Source organism: Thalassophryne amazonica, chromosome 16 (assembly GCF_902500255.1).
Source record: "Thalassophryne amazonica chromosome 16, fThaAma1.1, whole genome shotgun sequence".
Lineage (NCBI taxonomy): Eukaryota > Metazoa > Chordata > Actinopteri > Batrachoidiformes > Batrachoididae > Thalassophryne > Thalassophryne amazonica.
In genome coordinates this window covers 37,672,368-37,689,217 of record NC_047118.1, presented here as the reverse complement: position 1 = coordinate 37,689,217, position 16,850 = coordinate 37,672,368, and the positions used below count along the sequence as shown (strand labels likewise).

General features: G+C 42.0%; 1 protein-coding gene across 17 annotated transcripts in view; it reads right to left on the bottom strand.

The window, feature by feature from the left end:
• Window positions 1–16,850, bottom strand: part of nfixb (nuclear factor I/Xb) — a 333,084-nt gene that overhangs the window by 26,033 nt on the left and 290,201 nt on the right. For 12 of the 17 annotated variants that reach the window (XM_034189498.1, XM_034189500.1, XM_034189503.1 and 9 more), the window contains one exon: window positions 11,816–11,890. The exons of the other annotated variants lie outside the window; for them this stretch is intronic. In XM_034189498.1, the coding sequence (XP_034045389.1) occupies window positions 11,816–11,890 (75 nt within the window). The remainder of the gene's footprint in view (window positions 1–11,815; window positions 11,891–16,850) is intronic. 17 annotated transcript variants of the gene reach the window in all.

The following is a 16,850-nucleotide window of genomic DNA, read 5'->3' as shown; positions in this document are numbered from 1 at the left end:
TCATAGTTCCTCACTGTTCGTGTACACTCAGAGAGAAAGAGAGAGGTCATAGTGTGGTCTATGCAGTGTTTGTGCATGGCATGTGCAGTATTTGAGCATCCTCTAGCCAAGGAGACTCTTCTGCTTTTGTCAGGTGCAGCACCACACTTCATGGGGACCATGTATTTCTACGGCATCCTGTGGTCATCCTGTGTGATTTCTTGCTTGCACAAGGGATGCAGAACGGACTCTGCCCATGTGTAACAGGGGTATTACAGAGCAGTGTGGTGCCCAAGCAATTAGTGTGCTTGCTTCAAGAGAAGCAGGCTCCCGGCCGGTTTGATGCCACCCATCCACATTCTCCATGTAATGCGGAGTTGTGTTTCTTTTCTTAATAAGCTGCTTTGGTTAGGTTGATAGTAGTGGTAGTGGTGAGCAAGTAATTGTAGCCACTTACTTCACACTGGTTGCTGTGTGCCACTTCAAGAGAAGTAAAATCAGTGGGATGTGGTTGAACTGCAAGGTATGTATTTATTGTTAATTGCTTAGTTTGTCCAGTCTGGTTTGCACCTATCTGATGTATTTTTAATGCTGGCTACACCAGTTTTAAGGCAACCAGAAGTCTGGCTAACTGCAAAAGTTGGCACAATAAGGCAATAATAATTGCACCTCCCCTATTGGCTCAGATGTGATGTGTGATTGAGAGAATTGACTGACCATGCTGAAAGGAGAATACTGAGGCAAGCCACCAAGACACCATGACAGCTTTGAAAGAATTATAAGCTTCTGTGGATGTGAGTGGAGAAACTGGGAATGGTCCAACATTTGTCTGTTACATCCCCTTTCACAGCTTCATGGTGGGGTGGAGTAGAGACAAAATATAAGACAAGAAAACATCATGTCTCAGGTTTCCCATACACCTTGTGTCAAACAGCAGATGAAATTTCGCATATCCTTTAAAATAAAATCATCCTCTATACCAAGTTGTGTAACTGGTGATGCAACAGACAAAAGCTGCACTAGGCAGTTTCTCCAACCACAACCACAGATGTCTATACACTCTACAGCCACTTTATTAGGTACACCTGTTCAATTGCTTGTTAACACAAATAGCTAATCAGCCAATAACATGGCAGCAACTTAATGGATTTAGGCATCTAGATGTGATGAAGACAACTTGCTGAAGTTCAAATCGAGCATCAGGATGGGGAAGAAAGGGGATTTAAGTGACTTTGAATGTGGCGTGGCTGTTGGTGCCAGACAGGCTGGTCTGAGTATTTCTGAAACTGCTCGGGCCCAGAGAAAGCGGCGACGTTTCTGGATGTTGTTGATGTATGGCTTTCACTTTGCATGGTAGAGTTTTAACTTGCAATTGTAGATGTAGCGATGAACTGTTTTAACTGACAATGGCTTTCTGAAGTGTTCCTGAGCCCACGCTGTAAGATTCGTTACACAATGTCAGTTTTCAAATGCAGTACCGCCTGAGGGATCGAAGGTCACGGGCATTCAATGTTAGTTTTCGGCCTTGCCGCTTATGTGTAGAAAGTTCCCCAGATCTCTCAGTTCTCACTTCTCTCTGAATCTTGTGATTATATTATGGACTATAGATGATGTAATCCTTAAATTCCTTGCAACTGAACGTTGAGAAACATTGTTCTTAACCCTTTATCTACGGCGATGGCGCCCACGCCATATTTTCCATATGCGTATTTTTTTTACCGGAACTCCGCCATAGTTTGTCCAATCCGAATGATTCAAACTGCATTGTTAAGCTAACACCAAGGGCTTTCCAATGATATATGGTGTATTACGGTAAACGTAAGCCTGTGATGTCATAACACAGAGGAAAAACACGGAAGTTTCACACTAGTGCGCCGCTGATTCTCATTACCGTAAGTTCTCATGTAAGCCCTCAATCTGAAAAATTTCAACACTGACAGCAAGCCAAGAACATGTGCTTTCCAACAGTATGCTATATGTTGCATATATTACGGTAAAGTGCGTTCGGTGACATTTGAAATGAGGAAAAAGTATGAAAATGAGCGCAAAAGTGACAGAAAACTACAGAGACAGACACCAAACATAAATGTAGTAATTTGTGAGGAAAAGGCAGGGTGATAGTGTCATTTGTGAAGGTGTGTGTGTGTGTGTTTGTGAGGGTGTGATGGCTCCATCAGCCAAAAGCCACTGCCCGGTGCCAACAAGCAGTGGAAACCCAACTTGCCAGTGATCCACAAAGGGGTGGCGTTCTTGCAAGGTTTGCAAGAAGTCAACCTGCTGGATGTGCAAACTTTGTAAAATTGGCCTCTGTCTTTAGCCAGACAGAAACTGTTACAAACAGTACCACACTGACTGATGTACGTGGTGTGTCCATAAAGTAACGGCCCTTTTTATTTTTTTTAAAAACTATATGGATTTCATTCATATGTTTTTACGTCAGACATGCTTGAACCCTCGTGCGCATGCGTGAGTTTTTCCATGCCTGTCGGTGACGTCATTCGCCTGTGAGCACGCCTTGTGGAAGGAGTGGTCGGATTTTCATTGTCTGGAAATGGCGGAATGAAAAGGACTTTTTTTCCATCAGAATTTTTTCAGAAGCTGTTAGAGACTGGCACCTGGAAACCATTCGAAAAAGTTATCTGGCTTTTGGTGAAAATTTTACGGGCTTCACAGAGAATAAGGACTTTAACTACAGCTTTAAGGACCCCTTTAAGGCCGGTCGGTGCGCTGCGAGCTGCGACGTCGCGGCACAAACCACTGGATCATTTCTAAGCTGATGGCTCTGTGGATACGAGACCGTCGTGTGCTCTTTCTCTGGTTATCACAAGAGCTGGACATCAGCCATTTTCCGGCAGATTTCACTTTTAACAAGAGATTTTGTCATGGAAAGCCGCGCGGAGGCTTCGCGGGTCATGACCGATTCGCTGATGAAGCAAGACAAAGGAACACCTCCGTTTTGGCGTGTCAGAGGACAAGTTTGGACATGTCTATCTCGGCTTTCAGTGCTTACCAGTCGAGTGAGTATAAGAGAACTTGTGGAGAGCTGGACATGGTGGTTTTTCCATCGAGTGATTATCCGAGAAATTGTGGATGTGCCTGGACATGCCAGAACATGTCCTGTGAGGCTTCATCACGGCGTTGCTTTGCGCCATGCAGCACCGCCGCGACGCGCGAAGCCTTCTTTCCATGACAAAAACTTCTGTAACAGTGGAATGTGTCGTTCATTTCCAAACTGGACGCTGTGTTTTATCCGGGACGTCGTCTGACTAGCACAGGAATTGTGAAAAGACGTGGACATCAGCACCTTTTCGGCACATTGAGACTGAATGAATTGTCTGAATTGTCTGAATGCCATCTTAAAGCCGTCCTGTGAGACCAAAATGGAGGTGGTTTTGTCTCGCTCCAGTAGCGAATCCATTGTGACGCGCGAAGCCTCCGCTCGGCTTTCCATGACAAAATCTCTTGTTAAAAGTGAAATCTGCCGGAAAATGGTTGATGTCCAGCTCTTGTGATAACCAGAGAAATGGTACACGATGGTCACGGATCCAGACAGCCATCCGTTTAGAAATGAAATGGTCGTTCAGCCTGTCGATAGCGGCTTCGGAGCGCGGCACGCCCCACAGCCGCTGGGGGCCATCCTTAAAGCGACAGTAACACTCCTTATTCTCTACCAAGCCCGTAACATTTTCACCGAAAGCCAGATAAATTTTTCTAATGGTTTCCAGCTGCCAGTCTCTAACAGTTTCTGAAAAAATTCTGATGGAAAAAAAGTCCAAATCATTCCGTCATTTCCTGGCAATGAAACGACGACGAGGGGGCTGGACCACTCCTCACTCAAAGCCTGCTCACAGGCGAATGACGCAACTGACAGGGGTGGAAAAACTCACGCATGCGCACAAGGGTTCAAGCTTGTCTGACGCAATCACACGTGATTCAAATCCATATGGTTTTTGAAAAAAATAATAAGGTCGGACACTTTTCTAATAGACCTCGTATTAACAAATGAAATGAAGTTGACAACACAAAACATGAAATATTTTGGGTTCATACTGTCTGCAATGAAATGTCGGTCTGCTCTGTGTCAGCCTGATCCCGTCAGATCTCAGAAGCTAAGCAGTGCAGAATCTGGTTAGTACTTGGATGGGAGACCTCTTTGGAACCCCAATGGCTGTGTGTGTGTTTCTCCAGGTAAGACTGGAGTTGCGTCAGGAAGGGCATCTGAAAACTTGTGCCAACTACCAGTGTGGATCTGGCTGTATCCGCTGTGGCGACCTCAAACAAAAAAACGGGAGCAGCCGAATGGACGACGACAACAACAACAACCACAACTGTCTGCAATGAAATAGAAGTCAAAGTAAATGTAAGGATCACTGTAGGGTTTTTATTTGCATTTACCATATAATCCCCAACTTCTTCTGATTTGAGGTTGTAAAATAAAATATCCCACTATTCATGACAAACTGCTGCAAAGAATCTCAGCTCTAATTTTACATCCACACACAAACACATATATATTCAACTGAAATGAAAATGATGTTTATCATCAAACAATAAAATGTCAGTTATTAAACTATTGTGTAGCTCCTGCCACTTGCTAAGCCAAAACCAGTGTAGTAAATATTATGTGAAACTGGAAACTGATTTTATTGTTCTTAACATTTGGTGACATTTACCATATACGGTATTTGGGTATTTATAGGATATTTTCATGGGTAATTGAAACCTACAGTGAAGAAAATAAGTATTTGAACACCCTGCGATTTTGCAACTTCTCCCACTTAGAAATCATGGAGGGATCTGAAATTTTCATCTTAGGTGCATGTCCACTGTGAGAGACATAATCTTAAAAAAAAAAAAAAAAAAAAAAAGTCCGGAAATCACAATGAATGATTTTTTTTTAAATAATTTATCTTTATGTTACTGCAGCAAATAAGTGTTTGAACACTTGTGAATATCAATGTTAATATTTGGTACAGTAGCCTTTGTTTGCAATTACAGAGGTCAAACTTTTCCTGTAGTTTTTCACCAGGTTTGCACACACTGCAGCAGGGATTTTAGTCCACTCCTCCATACAGATCTTCTCTAGATCTTTCAGATTTGGATTTTCAGCTCCCTCCAAAGATTTCTATTGAGTTCAGGTCTGTAGACTGGCCAGGCCACTCCAGGACCTTGAAATGCTTCTTACGGAGCCCCTCCTTAGTTGCCCTGGCTGTGTGTTTGGGGTCATTGTCATGCCGGAAGACCCAGCCATGACCCATTATCAATGCTCTTACTGAGGGAAGGAGGTTGTTTGCCAAAATCTCGCAATACATGACCCATCCATCCTCCTTTCAATACGGTGCAGTCATCCTGTCCCCTTTGCAGAAGAGCACCCCCAGAGTATGATGTTTCCACCCCCATGCTTCACGGCTGGGATGGTTTTCTTGGGGTTGTTCTCATCCTCTAAACATGGTAAGTGGAGATGATTCCAGAAAGCTCTATTCTGGTTTCATCTGACCACATGACTTTCTCCCAGGCCTCCTCTGGATCATCCAGATGGTCACTGGTGAACTTCAAACGGGCCTGGACATGTGCTGGCTTGAGCAGGGGGACCTTGCTGCCCTGCAGGATTTTAAACCATGACAGCATCATGTGTTACTAATGTAATCTTTGTGACTGTGGTCCCAACTCTCTTCAGGTCATTGATCAGGTCCTCCTGTGTAGTTCTGAGCTTTTTCAGAATCATCCTTACCCCACAAAGTGAGATCTTGCATGGAATCCCAGACTGAGGGAGATTGACAGTCATCTTGTGTTTCTTACACTTTCTAATAAATAATCATAACAGTTGTTGTCTTCTACCAAGCTGCTTGCCTGTTGTCCTGTAGTCCATCCCAGCCTTGTGCAGGTCTACAGTTTTGTCCCTGGTGTCCTTAGACAGCTCTTTGGTCTTGGCTATGGTGGACAGGTTGGAGTGTGATTGATTGTGTGAACAGGTGTATTTTATACAGGTAACAAGTTCAAACAGGTGCAATTAATACAGGTAAAGAGTGCAGAATAAGAGGGCTTCTTAAAGAAACATTAACAGGTCTGTGTGAGCCAGAATTCTTGCTGATTGGCAGGTGTTCAAATACTTATTTGCAGCAGTAACATACAAATAAATTATTAAAAAAATCATACATTGTGATTTCCGGATTTTTCTTTTTAGATTATGTCTCTCACAGTGGACATGCACCTAAGATGAAAATTTCAGACCCCTCCATGATTTCTAAGTGGGAGAACTTGCAAAATCGCAGGGTGTTCAAATACTTATTTTCCTCACTGTACATACATTCCCCTCCAGAAGTATTGGAACAGCAAGGCCATTTCCTTTACAATCCCAATTCCAATCAAGTTGAGACATTGTGTAAAATCTAAATAAAAACACAATGATTTGCAAATCCTCTTCAACCTATATTCAATTGAATTTGAATTTCAATTGAATATTTCCTGTTCAAACTGATAGATGTTTTTGTGCAAATATTTGCTCATTTTGAAATGGATGCCTGCAACACGTTTCAAAAAAGCTGGGACAGTGGTATGTTTACCACTGTGTTACATCACCTTTCCTTCTAACAACACTCAATAAGCATTTGGAAACTGAGGACACTAATTGTTGATGATTTGTAGGTGGAATTCTTTCCCATTCTTGCTTGATGTACAACACCTTTTGGGGATGCTCCTTTTATACCCAATCATGACAATCACCTGTTACTAATTAACCTGTTCACCTGTGGAATGTTCCAAACAGGTGTTCTTTGAGCATTCATCAACTTTCCCAGTCTTTTGTTACCCATGTCCCAGCTTTTTTGAAATGTGTTGCAGGCATCCATTTCAAAATGAGCAAATATTTGCACAAAAACAAAAAAGTCTATCAGTTTGAACATTAAATATCTTGTCTTTGTGGTGTATTCAAATGAACATAGGTTGAAGAGGATTTGCAAATCATTGTATTTTGTTTTTATTTACATTTTACACAATGTCCCAACTTCACTGGAATTGGGGTTGTATTTTGTTGTTCACTGAAGACATTTGGGTTTAAGATCAAAAGATGAATATGAGCAGAGGTGTCAAGTAACGAAGTACAAATACTTCGTTACTGTACTTAAGTACACTTTTTAGTTATCTATACTTTACTCCATTACTTATTTTTCTGCCTACTTCCGACTTCTACTTATTACATTTTCACACAAGTATCTGTACTTTCTATTCCTTACATTTTTAAAACAGCCTCGTTACTCTTGGCTTCAGCGCCGGTGGATGTGCGCTGACGCCTCAGCGCACATCCACCGGAAGCTCGAGGCGCCAGCGCACATCCACCGGCGCGGCTTTACCGAGGTGCCAGCGCGGATTTATCTGACTATGGGTCCGAAGAAGGCACTGACGGCGGAGGAGGGAGACGATATCAAGAAGTCCCTGGACTTTTTGTCTGAGGAAATCTCTGTTGTTAAAATGCAGCAGAAATCCATTATGGAGCTGGTGGAAGAAGTGAAGGCTCTCCGGATCCAGAATGCCGAGAAAGACCGGCGTCTGGTGCACCTGGAGAACCGTGTTGCAGAGTTGGAACAGTATACAAGGATGAACGACGTTATTATTACAGGAATTCATATTAAACCTCGATCCTACGCACGGGCGGTGTCAGAAGACAGCGGAGGGGAGGCCAGCTCAGTGGAACAACAGGTGGCTGACTTCCTGCAATCTAAAGATATTCAAATGAACTGTAATAACATTGAAGCGTGCCACCCCCTGCCCAGGAGAGAGGATGGAGACAAGCGAGCAGTTATAATGAGGTTTGTCAACAGAAAACATAAAATGGCATTGTTAAAACAGGGACGGAAACTCAAAGGAACAAACGTATTCATCAATGAACATCTGACCAAAAGAAACGCAGACAACACCAGGAAAGCTCGTCTCTTAAAAAAATCAGGGAAAAATTCAACAGACATGGACATCCAACTGCAAAACATTCATCAAACTGAACGGAACACCAGAACAAGCGAAGGTTATGGTAATCAGGAACATCAAGGAACTGGACAAATACGACCAATAAGGTATGAGGACACAAACACATCACAACACCATGACAGACCAGAGGAACCTATTCATCTACTACATCATCTACATCTGGAGACAAGAAGGATATAACTCACAGGATTGCTGATCATGGAAAACTAGAACTGAGAACATTTAAATACACAGACCACAATGTACTGGACTTGGAGCACGATATAGACCCGGACAACAATTTCTTCTCAAATATCAATGACAGTTGTTGCTATTATACAGATGAACAGTTTAATCGGATCATTAAAACGGATAACAAATTATCAATAATCCATTTCAACAGCAGAAGTCTGTATGCAAACTTTAACAACATTAAAGAATATTTAAGTCAATTTAAAAAAAAATTAACATAATTGGTATATCAGAAACATGGATCAATGAAGATAAAGGAATGGATTTTGAACCAGTCGAAGCAGTGGTTTGCAGATTGAAGCAATGCTTCAACCTATTGTTTCGTTTATTCTTTCTTTCTTTCGCTTAATTTTCCCCCGCTAAAACCCTAAAGAGCATACTTCTGTGAGTATTATTTACCTTTTCTATGTTAAACCGACCTGTTATGGTCTTCTGAAACAGTTGATAGATGTATTTTATAACTTAAAAATGGGAGCGACGCTAACACGTTAGCATGTCTATGGCATTTTCAATGTTAAAAGTTAGCATGAAGCAGTTCCAGCTGTCTTCACGTTCGGGTGCATTTGTTTTCAAATTGTAATATTTCTTAAATTTATTTTTGTTTATATATTAATAATCTAATGATAATTATTATATACAATTTCAGAGAAAGAGACAAAAAGAACCTGAATAGAAACACAACAGAAAAATAAAATATAAAAGCAACTAACAATGAACATACATACATACATACAGAAATAAATAAGTGTTTCCTGTGAACACCTAGTGACTCTTACACCTCCATTTCATCCCTGTTTTATTTAAGTTTAATGACAGTTTGTTTCGGTCAAACCATATTTTCAATGTGTTAATTTCTTCAGTGATTTCCTCCAGAACTATCTGCCAAACTAGAAAACTGCTGCATCCTAGTAAGAGCAGAATACTACTGGAATGAATCTGAATAAGGAAAGTTTTTTTTTTTTTCTCACTAAATGGATGCTGCACTCACTGCAGTTTATTGTCTGGAATAGTCCCAGATTGCATTTCAGAGCTTCTAGAATTGAAACATTTTCGTGCAGGTGGTGTTGGGGGGTAATTTTGGGTTTTGGGTCTTGGGCCACATGTAGAATGAATCAGTTTTTAAATTAAGCTTTCAATTCATATAGTGGCATCTACCTTTTTTTTTTCTTTTCTTTTTTTTAAGGTTACTTTATACTTTTATACTTTAAGTAGGTTTTGGAGTACATACTTTTTCACTTTTACTTGAGTAAAGAGGTCAAGTTGATACTTCAACTTTTACCAGAGTGTTTTTAAACTGCAGTATCTATACTTCTACTTAAGTAACAAATGTGTGTACTTTTGACACCACTGAATATGAGACAAAAACACATCTAAATGTAAATATCAGGAAATAAAAGCTGAAATTCTGAACTCTTGTACATACATACTAGAAACTTCTTTTTATATATCGTAGATATGTGCCATGTTCTATTTCCCAGTTTCACGCAAAGTAGCGGAGGCCATAAAGAAAATCTTGTTGAGAGCATCTTGTTGTCTGGAGCTACTTCTGTACCAGTTTCACTTTTCAGCAAACAGGTTGCCACTTATTTAAATCACAAATCATTGCGTAAATCACTTTTAGCTGCATTTGTTGTATACGAGGTCTGTCAATAAAGTATCGGACCATTGGCTGGGAAAAAAAAAAAACTGGCTTACCTGGAGGGTTGGAAACTAATCACCCTTGAAGTACTCTCCTTGGGACTCCGCACACTTCTCCCAGCGGTGTCGCCACTGTTGGAAGCATTCCAAAAACGCCTTTTTCGGGATGGCGCGCAGCTCCGCCGTCGTCGCAGCCATGATGTCCTCTCTTGTCTCAAATCGGGTTCCTTTTAATGGTATTTTAAGTTTTGGGAAGAGCCAGAAGTCGCAAGGGGCCATGTCAGGGGAGTAAGGTGCCTGTTGAACCACCGGAGTCTGGTTTTTGGTCAAATAAGTCTGAATTAAATGAGAGGAATGAGCTGGCGCGTTGTCGTGGTGGAGGCGCCAATTTCCTCTGGCCCACAACTCCGGTCTCTTGCGCCGCACACCATCACGTAGACGACGGAGGACATCCCTATAATACTCTTTTGTTATTGTTTGACCCTGTGGAGCATACTCGTGGTGTACCACACCACGGGAGTCAAAAAAAAAGTCAGCATTACCTTTATCTTGCTGCGCACTTGGCGCGCCTTCTTCGGTCTTGGCGACGTGGAATGCTTCCACTGTGACGACTGGAATTTCGTTTCCGGATCGTACCCATACACCCAGGACTCATCTCCGGTGATTATAGTGTCCATAAAGCTGGGATCAGTGTGAATGGAGTCCAGCATGTCCTGTGAGACTTCAACACGATGTTGCTTTTGCTCCGCCGTCAGCAACTTTGGCACGAACTTCGCCGCCACTCGTTTCATGCCCAGATCTTCCGTCACGATGGAATGTGCCGAAGTCCTGTTAATGTCCACTTCCTCTGCAATTTCTCGGACAGTCACACGACGATCCCGCATAACCACAGCGTGCACTTTAGAAACGATCTCGTCATTTCGGCTCGTTGATGGCCGACCGGAGCGCGGCTCGCTCTCCACCGTTACGCGCCCGTCTTTAAACCGGTTGTACCACTCCTTAATCCGTGTGATGCTCATGGCTTCATCTCCAAAAGCCGTGTGGATTTTCCGAATCATTTCTGCCTGGCTGTCGCCAAGTTTCTGGCAGAACTTAATGCAGTAGCGCTGCTCCAAGCGTTCGGCCATTTTCTCTCAGGAAAAAATCCGACGAGGGGGGTGGAGCGCTCCTCCCACAAGCCGTGCTCACAGGCGAATGACGTCACCGACAGGCATGGAAAAACTCACGCATGCGCAAGAGGGTTCAACCTTGTGTGATGCAATCGCACGTGATTCAAATCCATATAATTAAAAAAAAAAAAAAATGGACCGTTACTTTATTGACAGACCTCGTACAGGTCCCATACAAATAAAGCCGACGTGCTCTTTTTATTAGTAGTAGATTTGGACACCGTCTGCCTGATTGTGGAGGGTTGATGTACGATAACCCTACACGCTGTGTGAAATTTTTAAGACAATCAAAGCAAGTTTTTGAGGTACTGATGCTGACATACACAAGCAGAAACACAGCACCATTTAAATGCCCTCGGGTGAGGGCAAATACAGCAGATTCATCTTTAGATGCAATGTATGTCAACACAGGTGTAGCTGAGAGATCATTTACATATGCCAAAAAACATTTTACGGTATGTTTGTTTACTTTCACAGATTAATTTTTATCTTGGAGCAAGTGCTGGTGGTGGATGTTATAGAGCTACTGGGCTACCGAAAGACTTGTGAGAACCCAGTGGACAACAGCAGACATCTGGAAGAAACAACTCCACCCAGCATCAGCACAGCCAGAGAACAAGAAATGACAGTGGAAAAGAATGAAGAAAAGAGGAGACAGAGGAGCAAAAGATAATAGGAAGACAGCAGAACAGGTTCACAGAAGTGCAAACAAAGTTGAAAGAGGGCAGACACAAATGTAGAGGAAGAGTTGAACAAGAAGTGAGCTGAGGTAAAGCATGTATACATGTACACAGTATAATGTTTAATGTTGTTCTAACCATGGTAAGGAAACTGCACTCCATCGCTCTCATGCTTAATCTTCCTCTCCTGCACACTGGCCAAATGGTGCTGCACTGAAAGGCCAAACAGGGGAGAAGGGAAGAGTTAACAATGGAAGAGGGGAGGAGAGAAAAGAGATAAAGACAGAAAGAATGAGAGAGAGAGAGAAAGAGGGCTGGTTAAATAATGGGCGATCAGTGAGATTAATGTTAAAGGGTGCACCAAGTGTCATAAACAGTTACATTAATAATGCTGGTAGGACTGTAATAGCAGCACATGAGTGAGAGTGATGGTTATGAACTAGATGAAAGTTTAGCCATTCAACAGGAAATAATATGATACTCGATGTTTACTGTAAACACATTTGACATGGTGCCCATTATGGTGGTTAATTGCTGTAAGTCACAGATCAAGAAAGCGTGGCTTAACAGGTGAATGGGTGGTTACGCTGAGTTATATTTGCTGCACTGCTAAACAGGAAAACCCACAGTATTCAGATGGTAAAGTATCTGAGGAACATACAGATCCCACTACATTCCCAGGCCTCTTATCAGGTTGTCCTTTTTATATATATATTAAAAAAAATTTTTTACCCTGAGATAGTCCCTTCGGTTGCTTCCTTGTTTTCACTCAGGGTCGCCACAGCAGATCCAAAGTGGATCTGCATGTTGAATTAGCACAAGTTTTACGCCAGATGACTTTCCTGACGCATTTCATGGAAAAATCTGGCAGGGGTGACGTTTGAACTGGGAACCTTCCGCATGGAAACCAAGCGCACTAACCACTTGGCCACCACCCCTGTCTTTTTTTAAATCCTTAATTTTAAAAATTTTAAATACTGAACAAAGCATAATACAGATGGGGTGAGAGTACTATATAGTGGACAAAGACACACAACCCTGTCTTGCAAGCGCGCGCGCGCACACACACACACACACACATATATACGAGGGTTGTCAATAAAGTAACGGTCCTTTTTATTTTTTCAAAAACTATATGGATTTCATTCATATGTTTTTACGTCAGACATGCTTGAACCCTCATGCGCATGCGTGAGTTTTTCCACACCTGTCAGTGACGTCATTCGCCTGTGAGCACTCCTTATGGGAGGAGTCGTCCAGCCCCTCGTTGGAATTCCTTTGTCTGAGAAGTTGCTGAGAGACTGGCGCGTTGTTTGATCAAAATTTTTTCTAAACCTGTGAGACACATCGAAGTGGACACGGTTCGAAAAATTAAGCTGGTTTTCAGTGAAAATTTTAACGGCTGATGAGAGATTTTGAGGTGATTCTGTCGCTTTAAGGACTTCCCACGGTGCGAGACGTCGCTCAGCGCTCTCAGCCGCCGTCGTCAGCCTGTTCAAGCTGAAAACCTCCACATTTCAGGCTCTATTGATCCAGGACGTCCTGAGAGAACAGAGTAGTTTCAGAAGAAGTCGGTTTCAGCATTTTATCCGGATATTCCACTGTTAAAGGAGATTTTTTTAATGAAAGACGTGCGGACGGGTCCGCGCGTCGGGACGCAGCCGACGCGGTGCGGTGGCACAGGAAAAACACCTCCGTGTTGATAACCATTTGTAAAATCCAGGCGGCTTTTGATGGCTTTCAGTGGAGTGAGTATATGAGAAATTGTTTAACAGCAGGACATGTTCCAACTTGTCCTTAAGGCTTCCAACAGAGGTGTTTTTCCTGTGGCGTTGCGTTGCGGCGGCTGCGTCCCAACGCGCGGACCCGTCCGCACGTCTTTCATTAAAAAAATCTCCTTTAACAGTGGAATATCCGGATAAAATGCTGAAACCGACTTCTTCTGAAACTTCTCTGTTCTCTCACGACGTCCTGGATCAATAGAACCTGAAATGTGGAGGTTTTCAGCTTGAACAGGCTGACGACGCCGCCTGAGAGCGCTGCGCGACGTCTCGCACCGTGGGAAGTCCTTAAAGCGACAGAATCACCTCAAAATCTCTCATCAGCCGTTAAAATTTTCACTGAAAACCAGCTTAATTTTTCGAACCGTGTCCACTTCGATGTGTCTCACAGGTTTAGAAAAAATTTTGATCAAACAAAGGGCCAGTCTCTCAGCAACTTCTCAGACAAAGGAATTCCGACGAGGGGCTGGACGACTCCTCCCACAAGGAGTGCTCACAGGCGAATGACGTCACCGACAGGCGTGGAAAAACTCACGCATGCGCACGAGGGTTCAAACATGTCTGACGTAAAAACATATGAATGAAATCCATATGGTTTTTGAAAAAAATAAAAAGGACCGTTACTTTATTGACAGCCCTCGTATATATATACACAAGGTCTGTTAGAAAAGTATCGGACCTTTTTTATTTTTTGCAAAAACCTGATGGATTTGAATCACGTGTGCTTGCATGAGCAAACCTTGAACCTTCGTGCGCATGCGTGAATTTTTTCCACGCCTGTCGATTGCATCATTTCCTGGTAAGCAGCCTTTGTATGAGGTGTGTGTGGTGCGCTCGGCGTTTTTTCATTCCAAGGAAAAAGACGGAAAGACTGGAGCAGCGCCGCATCAAATTTTGCCAGAAACTGGGCGACAGGCAGGTGTAAACCATTCGGATTATTCGGACGGCTTTCGGTGACGATGCTGTGGGCATCACACAGATTAAGGAGCGGTACAACCAGTTTAAAGACGTCCGCACAACGGTGGAGAGCGAGCCACGCTCCGGTCGGCCATCAACATGCTGAAATGACCAGACCATTTCAAAGTGAACGCTGTGGTGATGTGGGACCGTCGTGTGACTGTCCGAGAAATTGCAGAAGAGGTGGCCATCAGCACTTTTTCAGCACATTTCACTGTGACAGAAGATTTGGCCATGAAAAGAGTGGCGGTGAAAATCATGCCGATGGCTTCGGCACGAAGCTGCCGACGGCGGAGCAAAAGCGCCTTTGTGTTGAAGTCTCACAGGACATGTTGTGACATGCCCACCTCTTCCACAATTTCTCGGATAGTCACACGACTGAAAAGTCACCGAAAGCCATCTGAATCATCCGAATGGTTTCCACCTGGCTGTCGCCCAGTTTCTGGCAAAATTTGATGCGGTGCTGCTCCAGTCATTCCGTCTTTTTTCTTGAAATGAAAATCCGCCGAGTGCGCTGCACACTGTCCACACAAAGGCTGCTTACCAGGAAATGACGCAATCGACAGGCATGAAAAAGTTCATGCATGTGCACGAAGGTTCAAGGTTTGCTCATGTAAACACATGTGATTCAAATCCATCGGGTTTTTGAAAAAAAATAAAAAGGTCCGATACTTTTCTAACAGACCTCGTATATAACTAAGTATAAAAGAAATAAAGCATTGATAAATGATAATAATAATCAGGTTGAATTGTGCTTCCCCATGACTTTTGACCCAGTCATTATTCTGTCCATGGTAATTTTGTAAACACCAGTGTCAGGCCAGAATATATATTAATATTATGTTTTAAAAATGACAACAAAAGTGCACCAAATACCCATTAATTTGGCAATCAATAATGATTTCAGCACATCCACAGTGCTCCAGTCTTTATTTTCATATGAAGCTATAGCGGACATGAAAATATCTGGAATCTTTCTGTTGCTTGAACTAGCAGAAGTTTTGTGGAATTTTGTAGTGAAATGCTTAAGCCTTAACGATCATTAATTAAACACAGCCACAACATGTTAAATGTATAAAAATGTTTTTCATCCAGGTTTTAACATCCATGGATCAGATTATTTTCAATGAAAATGGTCATCAAATAAGATAATTAAAAGGGTGATATCCTGCAAAATAAATTTATATACCTCTCTCATTTTAATGCTTGAGATTTAAAAGTCTCCAAAATCACACAATTCTGTGTTTTGAAAGACATTTGCCTGCTTTAATCATCACTGAACTTGTTTGAGACCTCTGTGACATATGTAATAGAATTACACTCAAATGCTGTAATTTTATCTGAGATTATTAAAAGCCCCCCCCCCCCCCACACACACACACTCTCTCAAGAGGTTACAGCTCAAGGATTGCAGCTATATTTCAAATTCATACAAAAATCCCTGAAATACAAAATGAGAAATGGTGCATCACACAGCAACACCACCTTAATTCATTAATTTTCTGTCGGCGGGGTACCACCTTAATAGGGTTTATTAAAAAAATGTTAAAATACACTTTGTAGTGCAGCAACAACACTGTGCTCAATGAGTTCATGATGTGCCATTTTTGCAATATTCACAGGTTTCATATTTTATTTTTATACAAACCATTTCTGTAATTGTTAGTGAAGGTTTTTTTGCTAACTGCTTTGTGTTTCTGAGCACCTCAGGTTTTTCCGCTCTCTGTGCCTCACAATTTGAGGGGTAATTACTTTTTTCTAAAGTGATTTATTTATATTAATTAGTCATAAAGCCGGCAATTAATTAGATTAAATTTTAGAACCACCTGACAGCACTACATTTTAAATATATGTATATATATATATATATATATATATATATATATATATATATATATACACACACACACACACACACACACACACACACACACACACGCGCGCGCATTTCACAGACGATAATTACAAACGGCTCCGACCACAAACACAAAATATACGTTCTCTTGCACCTAATAGGCATTCAGATAGTTTTAGTTTTATTTGCTGAGATTTTGAGATTTCCATCTGTGGCACTTCTGCCAGCACCCTGTTATAACTGAGGTGAATGGAAAGTTGGGTGTGGTGCTCGTGTAAAAGCAAAAACTTAATGTAAAGTGTAATTTGAGAAACAGTGCCACAGCTAATCAAAATAATCCAGAAAACCACTCTAAAGATATTTTTTTTATGTTTGGTAGTAAATAGTTTCCAACAGACAGCAAGCTTGAATTACATACTTAAATGTGTTGAGCACGACAACCATAATAACTTTCACCTCCATTCCTTTGGGGTGGAGACAGAGGTTTTAGCAACAACTGTATAGTAACTGCAGTGCTAGATAAATACCCAGTAAAATTATTTTGGGGGGATTTGGATGAACTGAGCCTTTAAGTTCCCTC